This window comes from Galeopterus variegatus, unplaced genomic scaffold, assembly GCF_000696425.1.
Source record: "Galeopterus variegatus unplaced genomic scaffold, G_variegatus-3.0.2 Scaffold1055, whole genome shotgun sequence".
Classification (NCBI taxonomy): Eukaryota; Metazoa; Chordata; class Mammalia; order Dermoptera; family Cynocephalidae; genus Galeopterus; species Galeopterus variegatus.
Genome location: NW_007727166.1, coordinates 433,013 through 456,403, shown reverse-complemented (window position 1 = coordinate 456,403; position 23,391 = coordinate 433,013). Strand labels below are relative to the sequence as shown.

General features: G+C 42.6%; 1 protein-coding gene and 1 pseudogene across 1 annotated transcript in view; one reads left to right on the top strand and one right to left on the bottom strand.

Moving 5' to 3' along the window:
- Positions 1-218: 218 nt before the first annotated feature.
- Positions 219-1,195, bottom strand: LOC103591935 (annotated as a pseudogene).
- Positions 1,196-3,735: 2,540 nt separating this feature from the next.
- LOC103591934 (phosphoglucomutase-1) overlaps positions 3,736-23,391 on the top strand; it is a 68,457-nt gene continuing 48,801 nt past the window's right edge. The window contains exon 1 of the mRNA XM_008574511.1: positions 3,736-4,194. Coding sequence (XP_008572733.1) covers positions 3,949-4,194 — 246 coding nt within the window. The 5' untranslated portion in view covers positions 3,736-3,948. The remainder of the gene's footprint in view (positions 4,195-23,391) is intronic.

Below are 23,391 nucleotides of genomic sequence, written 5' to 3'. Positions count from 1 at the left end.
GTATGTAAAGCTTCAAGGCTCACAAAATTATCAAGGAAGCCAGAATGAGAAAATGCAGGTAAGAAATCCCAGCAGTTAATCTCAATCTGTCTTTCCCCAATTTACAATAAACTCTAATATATCTGATGTGGGATGTAGAAAGCTACACTGGAGCAAACTGGGTCTTCTGCTGAATTTGACATCAAATACCAAGGGAAAAGGGGGTAGGGTCAATTTTATTTTTAAAAAGCCTCAGAAGTTATTCTATTATAAAGGAACATTGCTGAACAGGTAGGAAACATTCCCCATTATGAGTTCTCCTGATGGCTTCTGCAAGGATCACAGAGATGATCACCTGTATTTTAGAGCAATGCTTCATCTTATCCTCCTGAGGTATAGTGTTGGTGACTACTACTGCTTCAAAGCATGCATTGTTGATGCAAGAAATGACAGGACTAGAAAAGATTCCATGAGTCAAGATAGCATAAACTCTGGTGGATCCAGCTGAGAGAAGTTTGTCAGCTGCATGGCAGAATGTGCTACAAGTGTCAGCCATGTCATTCACAAGGATGGCCACCCAATCCTTCACATCTCCCACTAGCACCATGCAGTCCACTTCATCGGCCTTATTCTGTTCTTTGTGAATCAAGGCAAAGGCCACATTCAACCAGTCTGCAATGGAGGTCACTCTCTTAGCTCCACCAGCATAAGGTGAGACAATAGCACAGTTCCTCCACTCAGAGATGTTCTCCCTCATCCACTTCAGGACAGCTGGCTCTGCATACAAATTGTCCACTGGGATATCAGAAAAACCCTGAATTTGAGAAACATGTAGGTCCATGGTGATAATATGATCTATGCCTGCTACAGAAAGCATATTTGCAACAAGCTTGGATGAGATTGGAGCCCGGCTCTTATCTTTTTTTATCCTGCCAGACACAAGGGAAGCATGGGATGACTGTAGTAAGCCTGCTGGCTGAAGCAATCTTTTGCAGGCATTGATCATGATCAAAAGCTCCATTAGATTGTCATTGATTTTACCACAACCACTGTGAACAGACATCCTCTCCATGTACACTTTCGCCAATTTCCACACAGGTTCCTGGTTGCTGAATTTCTTAGTCATCACCTTGCCTAGCTCCAGGCCCAGGCAGTCAGCAATTTTGGGGGATAAGACCTGGTGGGAGCTGCTGCCGAAGATCTTGATATTGGGCATGTTAGCCAACTGCCCTAGGCACTCTTCGCCCAGCGATCACGGCTGCTGTGGAGACTTGAACTGAAATCTGCCCAGAGACACAATACTAAATGCACTGCTACCCCACCATCTTCCTGTACATTTATCCAACCAGGGTTTAACCCACCTCCCATTTATATACACTTGCATAAGGCAGAGAAATCATTCAGAATTACAGTTGGCAATTTTACAGAACTGCCAACTGCTTGTTCCTTGACTGAGACAGAACCTAACCAAATTCTAGGTAATTTGGCTTGTAGGAAGGCTCCTAAATGTCAACTTGCTCACAAGTATATCTGCCTTGCCTTTTAATGTAACATAAGAGATTTGAATTCAGGTTTATGGAAGGCTGGATGGCATGTCAAAGACACATATTTAACTCTTCTTCCTGCTGGGTCATTGTTTCTAAATAAGTTGTCTTTCAAAGGTAGAAAAACCTAACTTTTTCATGCTGCATTTCCTGACCTTTGAATGCTGGAGTTTCTCAGAGCTTGGTGTTGGACTTTTTTTTTTTTTTCTTTCTGTACTCTATATTCTTCTGCATAGGGAATTTCATCCACTCCCATTTCTTCAAATGCTATTTATATGCTAATGGATTATAACTTCATATCACTTGGCCAATTGTCTTTTCTAAGCTCTAGACCTCTATATTCAACACATTATTCTATACCTCTTCTTGGATGTGTGACAGGCACTTCAAACTTAACATGTCCAAAACAGAATTCAAGGTCATGCCATATCACCCTCCAACCACAATCCCAGGTTGTTAAAAGACACCACTCCTTTTCACTCACCCTATGCATATCACTACATCCAATTGACTCTACTTTTCTGAAAATATCTTGAGTCTGTTCACTTCAGTCCACCTCCATTGTCTTCAGCATAGTAAAGTCCACCAATTTTCCACCTGCCTCCTAGTTTCACTTCACCCACTTTTTTTTCCTTTTATTAATTCACACAGCAGCCAGAATGATCTCTTAAGAATGCTATTATGATTACAATTATCCTTTCTTAAAGCCTTTTTAGTGTACTATATCAGGGATGAACCTTGAAGGCATTATGCTAAGTGAAATAAGCAAGACACAAAAGGACAAATATTATATGATTGCACTTAGATAGAATAGTCAAATTCACAGAGACAGAAAGTAGAATGATGGATGCCAGGGGCAGCAGGGAGAGAGGAATGAGGAGTTACTGTTTAATGGTTACAGAGTTTCAGTTTGGGATAATGAAAAAGTTCTGGAGATGGAGGATACTAGTAATGGTTGCACAACAATGTGAATGTACTTAATGTCACCAAATGTATACTTAAAAATTATCAAAATGCTAAATTTTACGTATATTTTACCTCAATAAACAAAACCAAAACCAAAAATAAACTCTTTTGGTCACTCATTGCTGTCCTGATAAAGATCCAAATACTTGACACCATGTAGAAGGCCCAATATGTTTGGGCCCACCATTCTACTCCTCAGTTCTACACTCCAGTTAACACTGGCTGCCTCTGAAGTCCATGATGACACTAAATACCTTCTTACTTTAAACCTTCCGCCTTAACATTCCCTCTCCTGGAATTAAATGCTTTTCCTCTTTTTTAACCTGTCCAACTACTATTCATCCCTCCAGCCCTCAGCCCACACATCACTTCCTCCAGGATACTCTCCCTGACTCTTTGATCCTTCTGTTTACTCCCTTACACCACCTATAGTTCCTTGTACCACTTATCACAGTAATGATTTATTATTCAGTATCTGTCTCCTCCAAAATATTGCAAGTTTTGTGAGACCAGGGACCATTTTGACTTGTTCACCTAAAACCTTTCAAAGAGCTGACCCTTAGTTGAAATTCAAAACATATTTGTAGGGTGAGTGAATCAACACATGAATGAATGAATACCATCTAAAGGGTAAAGAATAACACTAATAACATGAGGACTACCACTTAAAAGGCACTTCAAGGGCTGACAGGTTATTTCGGTTCGTTTGAGTTGGGTGTTACACCACCAAAGTCAAGGGTTCAGATCCCTGTACTTACTGGCCATCCACACAAAAAAAGTACTTTGAATAAAAAAATTAATGTGATTATAAAAAAAATACAATTCCCTGTAGAAAACTTGGACAGTACAGATAAATTATAAAGAAAATAAAAACTACCCTATCTCATGACCCAGAGGTAATCACTGTTACAGTTACATATTTTGGTATATTTCCTGACATTGGGGGAGAAAATAGAATGAGTCATGAAATGTATCTGAAGTTGGCACTTCCGTCCTTCAGAACAGGTTTCCACAATGTTATTTACACCTGATACAGCCAAACCACAGGAAATTATTATACTCTGTATATTTTTTCCACCCTGCCTCACGTCCTTGCCCTATGGCCCGGTCCCTACCCCAAACTCTGCCCTTCACTTAGGGGAGGAGTTGAGGATCTCTTTATAGTGGATTGGTTTACGAAGCGGAGGGTAAATCAGAGACGCCCCACCCATTACGCAGGAGGCCTTGGGATGGGCGCTCCCCCACGCCTCCCGGCCGGACCTGCAGGAAGGTGGTTTGGCGGCGGACGGAGGGCCCTGTCTCCTGTCCCCTGTCCCTTTAAGGAGGAGGGCCGAGTGCGGCCGAGACAGCAGGCGTACCCCCACCCGCCCGCGCCCTCACTGCAGAGCAGCTGCAGCCCCAGCCGCGGCCGCCCCTCGCTTCGCAGTGTCCGCTCCGGCCCAGGCAGCGAGTCGTCACCATGGTGAAGATCGTGACTGTTAAGACCCAGGCGTACCCGGACCAGAAGCCGGGCACAAGCGGACTGCGGAAGCGGGTGAAAGTGTTCCAGAGCAGCGCCAACTACGCGGAGAATTTCATCCAAAGTATCATCTCCACCGTGGAGCCGGCGCAGCGGCAGGAGGCCACCCTGGTGGTGGGCGGGGACGGCAGGTTCTACATGAAGGACGCCATCCAGCTCATCGTCCGCATCGCCGCAGCCAACGGGGTAAGGGAGCGCCCACTCCTCGGCGGCGTGCGTCCGGGGCGCGTGCGCTACGTGCGGCCCGTGTCGCCCGGCCTCGCTCAGGGTCGGGCCGCGTCCGTGCACGGCCGCTCTAGTCTCCACCCCCGCTCCTCTGCGCTCGCTCCTCCCGCTTGGAGGCCCGACGGAGGTCGCCCACACGGCGGGGGGAAGTGGCCAAGGGGTCCCAGCACTCCCGTCTGACTTCCTGGGGGCGGGGAGTCGGAATTGACCTTGGGAGGCCCGCCCGACCCTCTGCCTCTTGCCCCTCCCTGACGGTGCCTGTCCCCGTCCCGGTCCTCCTCCCGAGGCCTCTGACATTTACAGTGACCTTTGCTGCCTCTGCAGATACAGTTACAGCGCCGAGGGCAGTCGCCTTAACCGGGAAAGGTTAGACGGCGCCGCCTTGTTCAGACCCCTCGCATCCCGCCCGGTTGCTTACTATTCTCGGCTAGGACTGGCGCCTCCCGCTGGCTCCAAGCCCGGCGCTCCGGGACAAGGGTGGCCGGAGTACCCACCCACCGGGGACGTCAGGCCCGAATCGGAGCGGGCGGGTGCCAAGCCTCGCTCCCCAGGCCCTCGTTTGCGCTGGGACTTCGCTCCTGCCTTTCTGCGGCCTGCTTGCTGGGTGCAGGCTTTTTTGGAAAAAAAAAAAAAAACCTAGTCTTTGCCCACTGGTGCTCGGGATCTGTTCCACCGAGGGTGCTGGAGCTGAATTTTTATTAGAACAGAAACAACGTACCCAAGGGCGCTCTTACGCAGGCAGTGGTGGCAGGCAAGGAAATTAATGCAACACCCTGGTTCCGCCCCCTGGCTAAGGAACGTTAACTGACTTAATTGGGCAGCCCTCTCCGTAGGTGGAACTTTAAAATAGGTTTTTCACTAAATCTGATATACGGAAATGTGGATTTATAAAAATTGATAAGTTGGGGCCAATTATTCACTCACTTTTATAAAAAAGGGAGTTCTTTAAGGAACAAGTTTTATTTATATTTAAAATAGGATTTGATTTATATTCAACTCTTCTGGAACTCATTTTCTTTAGTAATATTTTTTATTCATTTTAGTAGTACCTTGTTTATTTTATTAACATATTGAGTGCTGTTTTGCCAGTGATAAGCACTTCATTTGCCATATCTCATTCATCCTCCTACATCCCTATGAGGTAGATGCTATTATGGTGTTAAGTTGCCAGTGAGAACACTGAAGCTTAGGCAGGTTAAATAATTTACAAGAACTGTACTGGCATCACTGAGAATGCAATACAGACCTGCCGATCCCAAGAACTTGAACAGCCTCTGAGAATGAAGGTACACTTGAATCTAAAGATCTATTTTCCAGTCTCCAAAATCTAAACTGGCCCCTAACCATACCTGCCTTCCTGGGTCAAACATTTATAACCATCAATGAGGGAAGATTGTCTGGATTTGTTTTCTCTATGCTCCTGAGTTTTCAGGCATCTACAAGTTCCCATGAAAGTAGAACAAACAATTGCTGTGTCCAAGCAGACCCCTTCATCTCTCTGTTCACCTGTGCTGAATTTGCATTTCATTCATTCATTCAAAAGATATTGAGCCTATACCATGTACAGAGAAATGTGTGGAATAAAAGGATGTTTCAGACAAAAGATTTGTCTTTAAGGAGCTTACAGTGTTGCGGGAATTTTAGGGATCCAAATAGAAAGTTGTCCATTTGGGAATAGTTTAGGGTGGGAAGGAAAGAATTTTTTTTAAAAAGTTCTTAAAACTTTGTCACCCTTTAGCTACTGCCGTATTTCTCTTCCCTCTTTCAGCCAACCTTTGTAAAAATTCTCTGCATTCTCAATCTGATTCTCACCTCCTATTCACTCACCACCTCACTGCAGTCTGGCTTCTGCCCACTGTACCACTCCACTAAAAGTGCTCTTGCAAAGTTACTGATGACTTTCTCATTGCTAAGTTCATGGAACACTTTATAGGCCTTATCTTGACCTTTCTGGTGCATTTGGCACTGCTGATTTTGCACTTTTTAAAAAGTTCTTAAAAAGTTCTTTTCCCCTTGCCTTCATCAGTCTCTCTTGATTCTATTCACACTTTGAAAGTTCCTTTCTGGACTGCTTGCCCTGCCTACACCTTAGCTGTTCCCTTGGTTTCTGTCCTCAGTTTGCTGCTTTGTGATTTTATGCTCGCTCTCTCTCCTCATGAGGGGTTTAAATATGCTACTCCTCTTCTGGTGTGATTCAGTTCAGATAGCATCTTCAGAAAGCTTTCCACAACACCCCCTCCCCGCTGCTCTCTTCTGCCTGTTAAGTGCTCTTTTCCCATAGACACCTCTAGAATAGATTAATCAAATTCCATTGAAATTATTTGTTTACATGTCGTAGTTCCCCGCTAGAGAATATGCTTCTGTAAGACAGAATCTTGTGTTTTATGGGTCTCTGCAATACCTAGGACAATGTAGCATTCAATGAATACTTGTTCAGTTGCCCTGAACTGTGAGTCACCTTTGTATTCCAGCACTTAACTGCAAGCCAGTGTATAGTTGGTGACCGATAAATTTATTCTCATCAAACATTTATTATGTGCTTGCTTTGTGTTAGACATTGTGCTTGAGATATGCCTGCCGTCAGGAAAGACCTAGTCTAGAAGGGGAGGTAGACGAGAATAAGCAGACAGCACCATGGGTTAGGTGTTATGATGGAGGTATGTGCCAGGCGGTGTAGGTCTGTTAGTGTTAGATCATACCCTTTATGTCCTATCACATTTCTACATGGTTGTCCATGCTTCTATCATGCCCATGTAATGAAGCTTCTGTAAAAACCCAAGAGCACAGGTTTTGAGGAGCTTCTATATACCTGAACACATGGAGGTTCCTGGAAGGTGGTGCACCCCGGGAGGATATGAGAGCTCTGCACCTCTCCTCGCATACTTTGCCCTATGCATCTCTTCATCTGTATCCTTTGTAATATCCTTTATAATAAATGGGTAAACATAAATGTTTCCCTGAGTTCTGTGAGCCACTCAGCAAATCAGTTGAACCCAAGGAGGGGGTTGTGGGGACCCCAGTTTATAGCCAGCTGGTCAGAAGCACAGGTAAAACAATCTATAGCTTGCGACTGGCATATGGGGGAGGGTGGGATCTGACACTATCTTCAGGTAGACAGTGTTGAATTGAATTACAGGACACCCAGCGTGTGTCTGCTGGAAAATTGATTGCTTAGTATGTAGGGAGAAATCCCACACATCTGGTATAAGAAATGTGAGAATATAGTGGGAGAAACTGAACTGAGTTTGTTTTTCCCATTCACCATACTAAGCAAAATAAGATAGATACCTTCATGGGAACTTACTAGTAAGCAGTTTTTCATCCATTCACAGGGCTTCTTTTGTCATGGACTCCTTTGCTATTCCTTTGTGAAACCTATGGACCCCTTCTCAGAATAATTTTATTTTTAAGTGAATAAGACAATACAAAGGATTACAAGCAAAATAAAAGTTATACTAAATATAATTATCAAAATATTTAAGATCTGTGATATAGCAAGATATGTGCTTCTTTATTGATGTATTAAATAACAAGATCTAGTGGAGGGTCTAATACTACCTTACTTCAGGGTAGCTATGCGTATAAGTGATATTTTGAGATATCTGATCTAGTGTTTTGAGATAACTGTCATGTGATATGAAAATATCTGTGAGTTCAATTGATGATAAGGTCCCAGGTAGTAGTAGTAATAGTAGCAATTGTAGTAGGAGTAATAATACTGTGGATTGCTTCCTACACTTATAATTGAAGGATATGCTAAATTTCTGTAAGAGGTTTGTGAAAATATTTTTTGTTCTGCCCTTCATATTCACAGACCCCATTGAATTCTACCCAAGGACCTCTTGGGGTTGGGGTGTGTGTGTCGAAGCATTCCAAGCTAAGAACCCCTATTCTAAACAAATGATCCCCTTTTAGTGTAAGGTGCTGCCTTCTCCAAAATGGGCCTGAAATACATGACCCAGAGATTAAGGGTCTCATGTCCTCAGACCAAACGAATGGGGCTTTGAGAACTTCACCTTACAGTGGAGGAACTCTCCTTTCTCCTGTTTGGGATGAATCACTCTTTTCTGAACTTTCATGAGGCCTGGCTGCAAACATTGGTGAAGGCTATAGTTCTGGCTATAGTTCACAACATTTCCTTAGAAGGAAACGAAAGAACACTGAGTAGGAGGGGGAAACTTTTAGGATTCCTAAGTCATTGGTGTTAGATGGAGGCACCTTACTATCCTTACTTAAAACCTGATATGCTTGGGGCAGGGATGACTTGTCAGAAAAACAAATTGGGGTCACTTTTTAATAAGCTGTAACATGTTTTTAAAAAAAGTTTTCTAATTGTGACGGGCTTTTGAGTGATTGTTCCCTCCTTATTTACACTTTCTGATTTTGAATTAGCATTGAACACTAAGATGAGTAAGAAATTGTCTTTTTCCATCCAGGAGTGTACAAGCTTGGGGAGGAGATAAGACACAAGAAATACACATATAAAGAACAGAATTAGAGAATGTGCTGTGTTCAGAGAAGGGAGAGAACATTCTGGATTGCAGAAAGAAGAGGAGGAAGTTGAATTGTGTCTTGAAAAGTGGATAGTGTGTGAACAGAAAAGGTAGGGCCACCTTCAGGAGAGAGAAGGTTGGGGCCACCTTTCAGAGACAGGCAAGAAAGAGGGAATGGGCAGGACTGGTTTTTTTAGAGCCAAGCACTTAGTAAACAATCTTTGTTACATAAAATATTTAGATCAAATTGTTTGGGAGCTTCTCTCTCTTTCTTGTCTTCACTGATGCTCTAAGTCTTTTTTTTTTTCCTTTTTCTTTCTTTCTTAATAAAATCTGATGCCCATGGAGTATTGAAGACTAAAAAGAAAAACATTCTCCCTTTTCAAAATAAAGCTCTTTTTTGGTAAGCAAATGAGATAAGCAAGAGTGATATGTTATGTTGGGAAGAGTGCGTCATTTCAAAAGTATTTATTGAGCACCTACTGTCAACCTAAATTGAGCGACAGAGAGACTGACTCTCCAAAACAAAGAGTTTGTGCAGGAATAGCAGGGAATTGCAATCTGGGATACTTGTGCTATGATGGTTCATAGGTGCATCCAAAGAGGTTGGGGCACAGGGAAACTTTTACAGACAGAAAGGAGAAGTCCACCTAAGCTGTTTTGAAACAGAGACCTTTGGTTACAGGTGCTTTAGCTTGTTGGTGGAGACAGCTGTTAGGTAAGTGTTCTTGTGCAAACAGTTTACCTGGTGTACTGAGGTTTTGAGGAATTCCTTGCACAGTTCCTGTCAGGCATACATGTGTGGCCTCCTGGCTCCATTTTGTTAGGGTATAATAACTGTTTTGGTACTGATAACTCACACCACTGTGTGCTGTTCTGGTCCTAGGGATAGCAATGAACAAAACAAAGTTTCTGCTCTTGCAGAGCTAGAGGGTTGTACATGAGAGAGACAGGTGATATATCTGTGTGTCAGATGAAGATAAATGCCCTGAAGAAGAATAAAATCTGGTAAACAGAAAGAGCATTATAGGGTGGGCTGCTATTTTTATTGTGATTGAGGAAAGCTTCTCTGATAAACCTCATGGGAGCAGAGATCTGAATGAAGTGAAGGAGTGAACCAGGTAGATATCTGTGAAAAGGCTTCCAGGCAGAGAAAGAGTTAAATGTAAAGGCTGAACACATCTAACCATTTAACATTGTGAAGTTATGCTCCAAATAAACAAGTGTAATGTAAATTTTCATTGTACAAAGGGTCCCGATATACTATGAAGTTCTACAAATAATATATTACAAGTATTACTGTATTATAATTTACCTTGGTATACTAAGAGGTATAATCACCATTGATGAAATGTTTAACAATAAAGTTTTTTCCCTTGGACTCATAGGTTAGAAAAAGCCTTTGATCTACTCTCTTAGGATATATAATTGGTGGCTTGCAAATTAAACTGACAAAAGACAGATTAGCAACAAAGAGACATCTTTATTCATGTATACTGGATTTCACAGAAAAATGTGACAGGAGGCAGTTAGAATTTGGGGTTTCGATGCCATCTTAATGGGGAAGAAGGTAGAGAAAAGGGTACCTACTGGAAAACATGGCTTTTAAGAAAAATAAATGGGCTCTTAAGAGAATAGATGGGAGATATGATAATTTTGTAACAGTGTCTATTTAGGTATGGTACTAAGAGTTGTAGGGGCAGAGGGAATGCTTTCTCTCTGCCCACTGAAGGTTCACTGAAATAACTGACAATAGATAGATTACTAGGAGAAAAAGGCGTACATATTTATTGATGTGCCTGCAAACATGGGAGTCTTACAAATATGAGACTGAAGGGCGCAATGGTGAGGGGTAGTAAGGGATCTTCAGGGGAATGAATGAGCTCAAAGATTAACGTTCTGGGATAAAGTTCCTCTGAGCTCTGGGGGAGGTGGTGAGGTGGTGAGGAGGTGAGGGGTGGAACTTCACTGTGAACAAAGGCTGTCTTATTATGCAGATAAAGTCTCCCAGGTAATCGCTTGGTGTTGACCTCAGAACAGATGAAAAGTTTTTCTGGGTGTGGTAATGGACTTTTAGCCCCTTTTCTTCTTTGGTTATTTGATGAGATTCCTAGGGAGAAGGTTTTAAGTTTTTCTAATCTACTCTTGTTTCTTACCCTCCTCTCCCAAGCACAGGGAGAAACACCCCCTGGAATTTCTTTCAATTGTCTTAAGACATCCTCTTTTTTTTTTTTTTTTTTAGTGTTTGTCCCAACAACTGGGCACCATAGCGAAGCCAAGCTGACAAACACTAGTGATCACAATGTTAAGACATCTTTTAAGACCTTCCTATTGAGTTCAAAATGTTCAGCATGCTACATTGCCATACTTTTGGGGTATCGTTTTCTGGGCCCCAGCAGATTCAATATTCCCTGGTTATGAAACTCCTGGGGAGGGAATTTATGACAATTGAGTTCTTTTACGATGCTCTGCTTTTAAGGCACATAAGGGAGTTTAGTAAAAAGCCTATTCTCAGATGCCTTCAGTTCAAAATGATTTCTGTGCTACATTGGTGTAGTCTAGACCCCTTCAGCATTTAGAAGAGCTTTCAGGAGAATGATTTGAGTGAGCTACACTTCTAAGAAAGTGAAGCAGGAAAGATTGAACTGTTTCATTCTCCTCTAAATCTCCTTGAAGTCCACACAAACATATTCAGTTATTCTGTTGCCTTTGAAGCTGTGCTCACAGTTGGTATCCACCTTTTAAAAATGGCTAGAGTGTGTTTAAGTACAGGTTGAGTATCCCTTATCTGAAATGCTTGGGACCAGAAGTATTTTCGGCTAGAGTGTGTTTAAGTACAGGTTGAATATCCCTTAGCTGAAATGCTTGGGACCAGAAGTATTTTCGGATGTCTAATTTTTTCAGATTTTGGAATGTTTGCATTATACTGATTCAGCATTCCTAATCCAAAAATCTGAAATCTGAAATGCTTCAATGAGCATTTCCTTGGAGCATCATGTCAGTACTCAGAAAGTTTTGTTTTTTTGAAGCATTTCAGATTTTGGATTTTCTGATTAGGTATATTCAACCTGTAAGTAATTGAGGGCTCACCACGGGCTTCAGTTGGGAAGACTGAAGAAAACTTTTCTCACCTGGTGTCCTCAAAGGGGAAAAGGTTACAAAGGGGCAGCCCTAGGGGTTGTTTGGAAAGTGTGAGAAGGGTATGCCTTGTGATATGCAGATGGCTATAAGCTGGGTTTGTTTGTTTTTTTTAATTCAGCTGTTGGAACGTTCTCCTTCCTATTGCTTCTCCCAATCACCACAGCGGGGACTGCCAATTAAGCCAGACCAATAAAGATTTGATCATGAATCACACAAACCCTGAACATTATTTTTTCATATTGGAAACATTTTCTTTTCTTTTCCTTCTTCATGAGTACCCCAAAATGTTTCTGAAAAGATGAAATGCTATAGACGAGTGGCCACAGAAGGATTTGGTTGACTTGTCCAACCTGCTAGTGTCAGAACTTGGACTCTGGGCTTCTGATATTTCAGCCAGTTGATCTTTTCATTCTGAAAAGATGAAATGCTATAGACGAGTGGCCACAGAAGGATTTGGTTGACTTGTCCAACGTGCTAGTGTCAGAACTTGGACTCTGGGCTTCTGATATTTCAGCCAGTTGATCTTTTCTATAAACAGGTATATCCCAAAGTAAGTAGTTGTGGGGATTATTATAATATCCTAGTTAAAAGTTTGGGAAAACTGGATTGGGCAATGTTAAGTAGGACTTGCAGGGCTTTTAACATATAAAGGAGCCCTATGAGTTTGCAAGAGGACCCCAAACAGAACAATTTGGGGAAATACCAATCTATACCATGATGCGTTGATTTGACTATCTATACTTAATAAACATCTTCCCCGATTTAAGTTTGGTTTCTTCTTTTTAAACTGTTGTGAATGACATGCAGGGAGGGTGAGATCCTGTTTTCCTGTAGATATATACCACTTGGCTTATTTTGCCAACTAATACGTGAATTTGTTTTTGGCTGCTTTGAGTGTGGTTGATTCAGCCCAAGGAATATTTTCCTCCCAGGTTCTGAGGTAAGTGATGAAAGTCCTTCCAACCAAATACTAGTCCCCTATAAGAGTGAATTGAAATTGTATGAGTCCAGTGGGCTTAATCAGCATGGTGTAGTAACCATTTGGGGGCCAAACCAGCTAGTGTGAGGATCATAAACTGTGGTGGGGAGCTCAAAATAAGCTCATCAGTTAAACCATACTGTCTCCTGGGATACAGCAGAGAACCAGACAGGCCCAGCCCCCACCCACCTAGGACTTGAGGTTGAGAAGGTTTGTGTCAGAGGCTGGGTGGGCTACAGACAAGCAAACAACAACTGCTACAAGGTGCACAGCCCTGTCATCAGAGTGAGCAAGGCAGGCTGTGAGAGCAGGAAAGAGGTGCACCTGATTCAGGCAGAGAGAGCAGGGAAGTGACAGCTGAACCCGGACCTCAAGGTGAAGAGAAGAATGTTCCAGGCAGAAGCAGAGGTGAGAGAGTGTGGCATATTGAGGAGGTAGGTCATATTTTTATTCATAACTCTGCAAGAAACAACTGCACTGAAAATACACCTCATGCTTTATATTTAACAAGATATCCCCGCATGCATTGCTTCATTTCCTGTCTACAACAAACCTTTCAGATATTCCAGCTCACAAAGTCAGAAAAGAGACTGGGAACTGCTCCCGCTGTTCCTAGAGTGTGAGAGATGTTACAAGAGAACATAAAGACCCCCCAGACCGTATTCCAAATGCTAGGTTCCCATCGAGTGGCTACGGACACTGACAATCTGGGTAATGTCTTAAGCAGGAAATGAGTATTTGGAGTGAAGAAGTGTGCAGATCTTGCTACTTGGTGGAAGCCACTTTTCTCAATATTGGATTGAATTAAAACCAGGCTATAGAATCACAGTGTTAAAAGAGGAGGGAAAATCTGCATCTAAGGCACAACTGTTTTTTTTTTCTTTAATGGTTTGCATAAAAAATGGAAACTGAGCCAGGAGAACATAATCCTAGGACCAGATGGCCTCCCTGGGCCCATGGGACAAATCACTGTTGTTTGGTTAATCGGGGAAGTCACATTTTACTGTGGGAAGGGTTATAGAATTAAAGTGGACAATGCAACTTCAGAGTAGTTACAATCATATTTAACATCCCTTAGGAAACTACCGCACTGGAAAACGACAAGTCTAACACTATATGTGTGTCTTTAAATACCAGAATAACACTCAGCACTGCAAGATGCTCATACTTTGAGAGGCCTGTGGGGACTAAGACTGAGCAAGGGCAAGTGATCGTTGAGTGAAATGGTGGCAGAGTTCCATGCCATTTAAATCTCACTCTTTTCTTCTTCATCTCCCTGTCAGTTATACATAGTTAAGTTTGTGCAAGATGAATACTTGTATGATGGGACTACACTGCAAATTCCTGCTGCTACTCAGACTTATACATAAGAGAAGCATCTCAAGCATAATTCAACACATGCAATCTGGAACATTTTGTCTTTGTAGCTTTATAACTGGCTTATGTTTGAAACCTCTGTTATTCTCCATCAAAGCTTGGTCCTCCCATCGTAGCACAGTTGTGGCTCATCTGGAGGATGACTCTTTGAGGTGCCTCCTAGAGTGAATTTGATGTGTACCATGTAGCCCATATTTTAACTCAAATAATTTGTATAATTATATAGGCTAGCTGTCATAACAGAGACTGAGATTAAGCAAGTATTAGAGTAGATTAAACAAGATGAAGTTTTTCCTCACTCTTGTGGAATAATCTGGTATAAACAGACTGGGATTAGTGTGATAGTTCCATGGTGTTGGGACCCAGCCTCCTTCAGTCTGTGGCTCTGCCATCTTGAAGTTTGTGCCAGCCCATCGTGTGGCAGAAGGCTCTTACTGCCATATCCACTCCAAGCAGCAGGGGAGGCTGGGAAATATCAATTTGAGTCTGGGTGCCATGTGTCAAGCTAAACATCAGGAGCTTGCCAAGCTAAATGAAAGGGAAAACTGATATCAGGGAATGATCAACAGTTACACTATCCTAAGCATTCCTTCCAAATTTGGTAGAAGTCAGTCAGTCATTTTCAAGTGGTAGAGTTACAGAACAAAAACAGAACTTAATCTTACATAGGTAACTAGATTTTTGGAAGAGACCTTGGCTGTCAGTTATTCCAACCACCACCTCAGAAAGGAACCAAAGCACAAACATTCCCCTTGTGGGGGACTTCCTAAATAAACTACTTTATTGAAGACATAACTCATATACCATATAATTCACCCATTTAAAGTTTACAATTCAGTATTTTTTAGTATATTCATAGTTATACAACCATTGCTGCAATCTAGTTGTAGAATATTTCCATGACCTTAGAAGAAACCCCATATATTACCAATGTTCGTATTTCCCCTACCCCTTCAGCCTTAAGCAGCCATTAGTTTGCTTTCAGTCTCTATACATTCTTGTGGGTGGATTTTACATGGACCAAATGTCCCGTTCAGTTGACAGGCAGGAGAAGTTACATTTAATAAGTGAAGCCCCAGGAGCATGAGAAGCAAAGGTAAAGGGTTTGTGGAATTAGTGTCCTACGCTTCTGTGTGTACTGTCCTTAGCACTGGAGATACAGAGTTGAACATAATCCTAGGACCAGATGGCCTGCAATGAAGATGTCCTCATTGTCAAGGAGTCTTCAACTGAATGGGGAAGACTGATCCGTAAAAAACCAGATAATCACCGTTAGGTATTATAAGAATTAACACCCAAAGAAAAAGACAGCTGTGGGAGCTTAGGGCCAGCCTGGGATGGGGGTGGGGGTGGGGATGTGGGAGAGGATAGTGGGGCCCCTGAAGACTTTCTACAGGAGATGAATCTATTTCTCTCAGCAGACTCTCTGTCCAAAGCAGACCAGTCTGTCCAAAAAAGGAAGAGAAATTTCTCCAGGAGAATAGTTTTTTCCTTTTCATGGGTATAAGCAATCAGATTTCTTTTTTTACAAACATATTTGAACTTATATATCCAAATTAGTATTGCATCTTGCCAAATCACCACTCTGGGAACTGTACACTTACTCTAGTGATGCGTCTAGTGCTCAAAGCATTTTGAAACTCCTCTATGGGAATTATTTTTCAGCCAGTCGGTTTATGGGTCACCTAGGAAAACCAGTCACATTATTTTATGGTCATGCCTCATTTTTCACCTAAAACGATGTAACAAGATTTGATCACCCACTTTAATCATTAGACATAGCTCCAACCAATTTTTGTCTTTTTCCAAAGTTCAAATCTATTCTCAAAGGATGAAATTTGGTATGACTGAAGACTTTCAAAGAAAGTGCTGCAGACAGTAAAGACAGTTCCCCCAAAAAGAATTAGTGTGACATCAGCATTGTTTGAATAAATATATTGCTTCCCAAGGTGATTGTTTTGAAGGAGATAACACTAGCTGAGATGAATGTACTCAGGCATAACTGTTTAAAATGAGTTTCCATATTTTATACTGTTGAGGCACCGTGCCTTGTAGAGAGGATCTTAGAAGACAGCTCATGCTGAAGGAGAATCTGGCATTCTGTTTCTTTCTGCAGCCTACTCAGTGGCCTAGGGATACAGTTCTCTTCCATTCTGGTGAACATCTAAACATGTATTGGTTAAACATTTAGAAGCAGTGCACAGTGGGAGGGTTTGTTAAAACCCAGGCAGACAAAATGACTAAATACCTGGCCCTATCTTAGGAAGAGAGTCTTGTCAGCGCTAAGCCACAGAAAACAGAAACCCAAACAATAAGCTGGTGCCCACCTGGACTGTGAGAGATTATGCCGTGATTACAGAGGCCAGAAAATGGAGCTGGAATGGCATAACTGAGTGGGGACGGGGAAAGGCCTTTGGATTTAGTAATAAAACTATTATGTTATATCATCTCCATGGGAACTTTTGAAAAATGCATTCTGTGGAGTCAGATGAAATACATTTTAAAAGGAAGATTTTAAAATGAAGCATAAGGGAAATAAGTGTAGGAAACTCAGATGGAATTAGTAGTAAGATTGGCACCTGTCATGAAAGCCAGACTTCCTTAGTTGGCTTGAAGCTCTTTGTGGTCAAATCCACAAGAAAAACACTTGTCACACAGTTCACCATACCCAGTTCCCCATATGTAGATATGATATTAAAAAGAGTAATAATATCTGCTTTGAAAGATTCATGTGAAGATGAAATAAACATTTCGAAGCACTTATTGTAGTACCTGATGTTGTGAATGTTTAGTATAAACAGAAGATTCTGGTGATTCTAACAATTATGATTATTCCAAATACTGAGGCCATTGGAGGGCAGAGGGAGGGGACATAGATGGGCCAAGGGGAGGGCTTTCTGTGTCTGCCACCACGTTCACTGCTTAGATGTACTATCGTATCTCTGTCCCCACGTTATATTCCTTGAACTTAATTTGTCAGGCAGACTTTCACAGTTGCAGTAAAGCTCAGTCACAGGCCCATTGACTTGAGGCCTTCACTTGGTTTGAGTCATGACCTAGCAGTGGATATTTCAGGATGGATCTGTGAAATGGTTACCTGGCCCAGGCCAATGTCTTGCTGCAGATGGGAAGCTGCAAAAAATATATGCTGGCCTTGCTGTGATCCTTCTGGGACACATGGATTTGTTCATTTGACAAATGATGCTGAACAATCTGTGTGTGCCAGGCACTGTGCAAGGGGGTTGGGGTACAAAGATGAATAAGACAAAGTCTTTGTTCTCAGGATGTTCATGCTAGTAGGAGAGACAGGAACATCCATGTGTAGTTACAAAAATATGTTGTGAATACTAGTATATTAGCTTCCTGTGGCTGCTGTGACATATGACCACAAACTGGGTGGCTTAAAACAACAGAAATTTATTTTCTCACATGTCTGGACACTAGAAGTCTAAAACCAAGGTGTCAGCACTTCAAATGCTCCAGGAGAGTATCCTTCCTTGCCTTTTTCAGCTTTTGGTGGCTCCAGGCATTCCTTAGCTTATGGCTGCCTAACTCTAGTCTCTGCTTCTGCCTTCTGCCTTCACATGGCCTTCTCATCTGTGTGTCTGTCTTCTGTCTCTTATAAGGACACTTGTCACTGGATTCAGGGCCCACCTGGGTAATTCAGGATGATCTCATACTCATGTATTCAACTTATTTACATATGCAAAGAATCTTTTACCAAGCAAGGTCACATTCACAGCTTTTAGATGGACATAACTTTTTTTGGAGGTGCTGGTGGGTGCTACCATCCAACCTACTACAACTAGTATGAGAGGAGAAGTTCAGGGAACTATGGGAGTACAGAGGAGATCCACTCAACCCCACCTTGATGTGGAAGGGAAGACCAGGGATGTCTTCTTTTTCCAAAGGAGGCAAGTGCAGAGGAGTGAGGGAGGCGTGAGCCAAGGGTAAAGTGAGGGTGGGGGCAGTATAGCTACTAATTAATGCATATAGGTAAACCTCTGCTACCTTATTTAAATGGGTACTAATGGTAATAACTGACAAGAAGGTTTCAGAGCTCCATAATCCATAGTGCTTCTGCCTACTACAACTAGTATGAGAGGAGAAGTTCAGGGAACTATGGGAGTACAGAGGAGATCCACCCAACCCCACCTTGATGTGGAAGGGAAGACCAGGGATGTCTTCTTTTTCCAAAGGAGGCAAGTGCAGAAGAGTGAGGGAGGCGTGAGCCAAGGGTAAAGTGAGGGTGGGGGCAGTATAGCTACTAATTAATGCATATAGGTAAACCTCTGCTACCTTATTTAAATGGGTACTAATGGTGATAACTGACAAGAAGGTTTCAGAGCTCCATAATCCATAGTGCTTCTATAGACTCTCTCTGACAAAATACCAAATGGAAGACAGGACACTTAGTGGCTCTTTGAATTTTACCAGATAACTTTAGTTCGTAGTCGTGGGTTGGAATTGAAGACTTTGGTTCAAATCTCAGTTTTACAATTAACTGTGCGATATCATGTATTCTGCATAACTTAAGTTCAATTTTCTCACCAGTAAAATGGGGTTAATTCTAATATCTGCTTTAACAAAGAGTTTTATGAGAACTGAATGAAATAATGCACATGCAAAGGTTTTGGGAACTCTAAGGTCAACCCAAATATGAGTTATGATTGTTTTTGAAATTCCACTATTGCTTTGGGAAAGTCACTCCACTGGACTAATTTAACCTCCTGCCAAACACAAATCTATACTTGCAGTTTTATCTAGCGTCTCTCAAAGTCCAAAACTCAGATGTGCTAAAGAATAACCAAAAAAGTACATGCAGGGCCAGCCCGGTGGCGCACTGGATAAGTGCGCTGCTTGGGAAGCGCGGTGGCGCTCCCGCCGAGGGTTCGGATCCCACATACAGACCGGTTCCCGCTCACTGGCTGAGCGAGGCGCGGGAGCAACACCGAGGGTTGCGATCCTTTGCCGGACACGGAAAAAAAAAAAAAAAAAAAAAAAAAAAAAAAAAAAAAAAAAAAGTACATGCAGCATGTCATTTTGAGGACCTTAGTAGGATATCAAAGTTACATCTTTTATGTTAGAATTTTGTTGCAGTGTAGATAATCTTTGTTGTCAGACCTGAGTTTGATTCCAGGATATGCTATTTATTAGCTGTTTAATCTTGGGCAAATTGCTTAAGAAGATAATGCAAAGGAAATCACCCTGCATAATTGATGCCATGAACATAATCATAATAAGGAGGTTGCTACACTGGGCACTTGGGGGTTTTGATGGGAAATACAGACCCTTTAAACTCCTTGCTAATAGTCCCCCAGCCAGTTACCTCCTTCTCAGTTTCACTTCTCTTTCCAGATTTGCCAATGACCTATCAAGAAGCTCCACACCTGCTAGCCTATAAATTTCGGAAGAGAAATGTCTTTCTTACTTAGAGTGTTTCATGCCCAGAGCCTAGGGGGAGAGGGACCTGTTCTACACAACTTTCGGTTTTCTGTATTATGTCATCAGCCTGATACTCAGCTGTCTCATCTCAAAAGAACATAGCAACCAGCCCAAAAGTAAACAAAATTGTCCCTAAGTAGCTTAAGTACTGATCACAGTGTTTGGTATTTGCATACCAGATCTACCCGTTAGGGTTTTAGGATAGTGGTTCTGGTAAATGGTTGTTTGGATTTACTTGTTCCAGAAACCTTTCCTGAACAATATTTGAGGGGATGCTTTCCATTTTGTAAATATTTACTGAGCTTTTCCATTGCTCAATACTGTACCTTTCATTTAGGGCATACAGAAGTGCATAGGACAGTCTCTGCAAGTGGGCATCTCAATACAGTGTGAGAAGTGCCTTGTTAGGCTGTGTTGGGAGCCCCAGGCTGGGATGCTTGGATGAAGTTTCTCAAGGCAGATATATTTGAGTCAAGTCCTGAAGGATAATGAAAGGGAAGCCAGGAAAAAGTGGAGCCATGGAGGGATGGGAAAGAAATTCTACATAGAGGAGCAGCACATGCAAAACAAGGAGGCCATTGTAGAAAGTAAGACACAGCCTCAGACATTAAAATAGGACTCATCTTAACTCTGCATCACAGTAAGGGAGGAGGGATGGTGAGGCAGCCAATGACTGGGTTACCACCATGTAGGTCCTTAACCCCCAAGGCTTGCTTTTATACACAGGCCAACCAAAGACCCAGTCAGAATTATGACCCCGAGGGGAAGGGAGGATCTTGGAGACTTAGGTTTGCAACCTAAAAAGCTGTTTATAAGGGGGACTGGGTCACAGCATTTGTTCAGTAACGTATTAAGGCTCTATCAATTTGCCATGACTCCATCTTTCTCTAACCAGCAGGTTATGTGATTGTAACAGTCTGCGTGTGACCTGATGTCTTTATTAGGGCAAGCCTTCTAACTTGGGTTGATTGATTCAAATCCATACTTAGAATGAATGATGTACAGTTAATGAGTTAAATTACACATTTACAACCAAAAAATTACCACCCAAAATTAGCCACACTGCAGTGTGGCTGTGTTGTTTCCTGCAGATCTCACTCTGCTATTACTGAAGCTATTGAGATACTGGGTCTGCTGTAACCGTCTTTTTCTCTTGTATACTTTGGTGTCCATCTCTCTCCAACTCTGACTCACCACTTTTCTATACCACATTGAAAAGCACCATGAAGACCTCTCCTCTGTCTCTCTGCCTGCAACTATCTTTGGAAGTGGTACACTTTCAGCCTCAACCACAGACTAACTAGCTCAACTTCCTTCATTATTGCAGTTCTAGTTCTCTTCCCTAATTGTTAGTGCACAAGTCTGTGTGCTATAGAAACTACTTACAATGCCAGTTGTCAGGCAGAGTGCCCTCTGTTGTGGATGCCTTGTGCTTTGGGAAGTCATCTGTGATGGTTGGTCTCAGGAAGGGAGACCTCTAATGACTGCTGTCTGGACAAACTTGTCTCCATTCATCAGAAATGTGAGTTACAGGGCCGAGCCCATGGCGCACTCGGGAGAGTGCAGCGCTTGGGAGCGCAGCGACACTCCCGCCGCGGGTTCGGATCCTATATAGGAATGGCCAGTGCGCTCACTGGCTGAGTGCGGTGCGGACGGCACCAAGCCAAGGGTTGCGTGCGACCCCCTTACCGGTCACGAAAAAAAAAGAGAAAAAAAAAAAAGAAATGCTAGTCACAGAGGTCATTTAACACTCTCACTTTGACAGTTTACTCATTTAAACACTTATTGACCATCTAGTATGTGCCAAACCCCATTCCAGGTACTGAGGTTAAAAATGGGTAAGATGCAGGCTCTCTCCACCACTGAGGAAGGGAGGTAACCTGTTTGTATATATTGAGCCTTGGCACATGCTGTGTTACTTTGTGATAAGAGCCAGACACTCTGGGGCAAAGAAAAGATGTGGAGGGTTGAGTGGGGGGGAGTTCCTCTCCCTAAGACCTGTCACCTGCTGTAAAGGGATCAGCTATCCCTGGAGTTGGGCTTGTCTTTTTTAACTACTTTTTTGTCGTATTAGTTTCACAGGGCTGCTGTCTGCTGTAACAAAGTAGCACACACTATGTGGCCAAAACAACAGACATTTATTCTCTCACAGTCCTAGAGGCTTAGAAGTATGAAACTGAGGTGGCAGCAGGGCCATGTTTCTTCCGAAGACTCTAGGGGACCATCCTTCCTTGCCTCTCCCTAGCTTCTGGTGGTGGCTGTCAGTTCTGGGTGCAGCACAACCCCAATCTCTGCCTCTGACTTCGCATGGCATTCTTCTCTATGTGTCTGTGCTTCTGTCTCCAGATCTTCTCCTTAGAAAGAAACCAGTCATTGGATTTAGGCCCTGTCAGTATCCAGTATGACCTCCTCATCAGTAAAGACCCTATTTCCAAATAAGGTCACATTCACAGGTACCTGGGGTCAGGACTTGAACATATCTTTTTGGGGGTGTGGGTGCACAGTTCAACCACTACACCTGTGCTCTGTCCATCAAGTGCAGTTGGTTGTGCAGACATGAAAGCTCATATACTTTACACTTGAGCAATATCCCTTTGGGAGTCACCTGGGGTCTATTTCCTTTTAATTTTCTCCAAGTTCAAACAAGCTTGATCATCCAAAGGAGCCATACAGCCCAATGATTAGAAGCTTGAGCTTTGGCATTAACAGTATTTGAAGCCTGCCTTCTCAATCTATTAGTCGTAAGACCTTAAGCAAGTCACATAACTTCTCTAAGCCTCAGTTTCTTCACCTGTAAAATGGGAATGATGAGAATACCTACGTAGCTGGGTTGTTATTAAGTGTGCATGAAACCCTACATGTAATGTTATGCACTGTGCTAAGCACTTTACATGAACTCATATAATGTTTTCAACAACTCTTAAAAGATTGGTATATAGACCCCCTGTTTTATAGATGAGGAAATAGAGTTTAAGTGATTTGCCCAAGATCATCAAGACACTAAAAAGTATCAAGAGTTGAAATTCGAACCTGGATTTCCACTGTGCTAAGTTCCTCAAGGCAGACATTTTAAATAGACTTATCTAAAGCTATTATAGTACAAGGGTTCCCAAACTTTTGATGTTGAGGTCCAACTTTTTATTTTCCTGAAGGCTTGCTCTCACTTAAGCCTTAAGGCCAAGAGAGAGCCTTGCTGCTGCCCCCTTGAGCCACTGCTCATCCCAGGAATTCCCACAGATGCCCATATTTCTTTAGAAGAGGCAACACAGCACGATGGTTAAGAGCATGACCTCTGGAGACAGACTGCCTGGGTTCAAAACCCGTCTCCACAATTTACCAGCTGTTGGACCTTGGACAGATGATATAACCTCTGTGTCCCCCAGTTTCCTCATCCCTAATACAGGGGCTGAAAAGAATAGTATTGACCTTATGAGGTTGTTGTGAAGATTGAGTTAATGCTTGTAAAGCACTTGAAACACTGCCCAGTGCATCGTGACCTACTGTATTTCCTACCATGTAACAACGTTTAAAGCAGGTATCACTGTCTCTCTTTTACACATAGGGAAACTGAGCCCCAAAAGGGCATACACAGCTAGAAGGTGCAAAGCCAGAATTCAGACCTAGGCCTGTCTGACTCCAGAGCCCTCTGGTTAGAGCAGGACCTGGGCTTGATTCATCTTCAGACCCCCTTTGTCCACCTTTCCCTTCCCCTGGTGCCTGGCC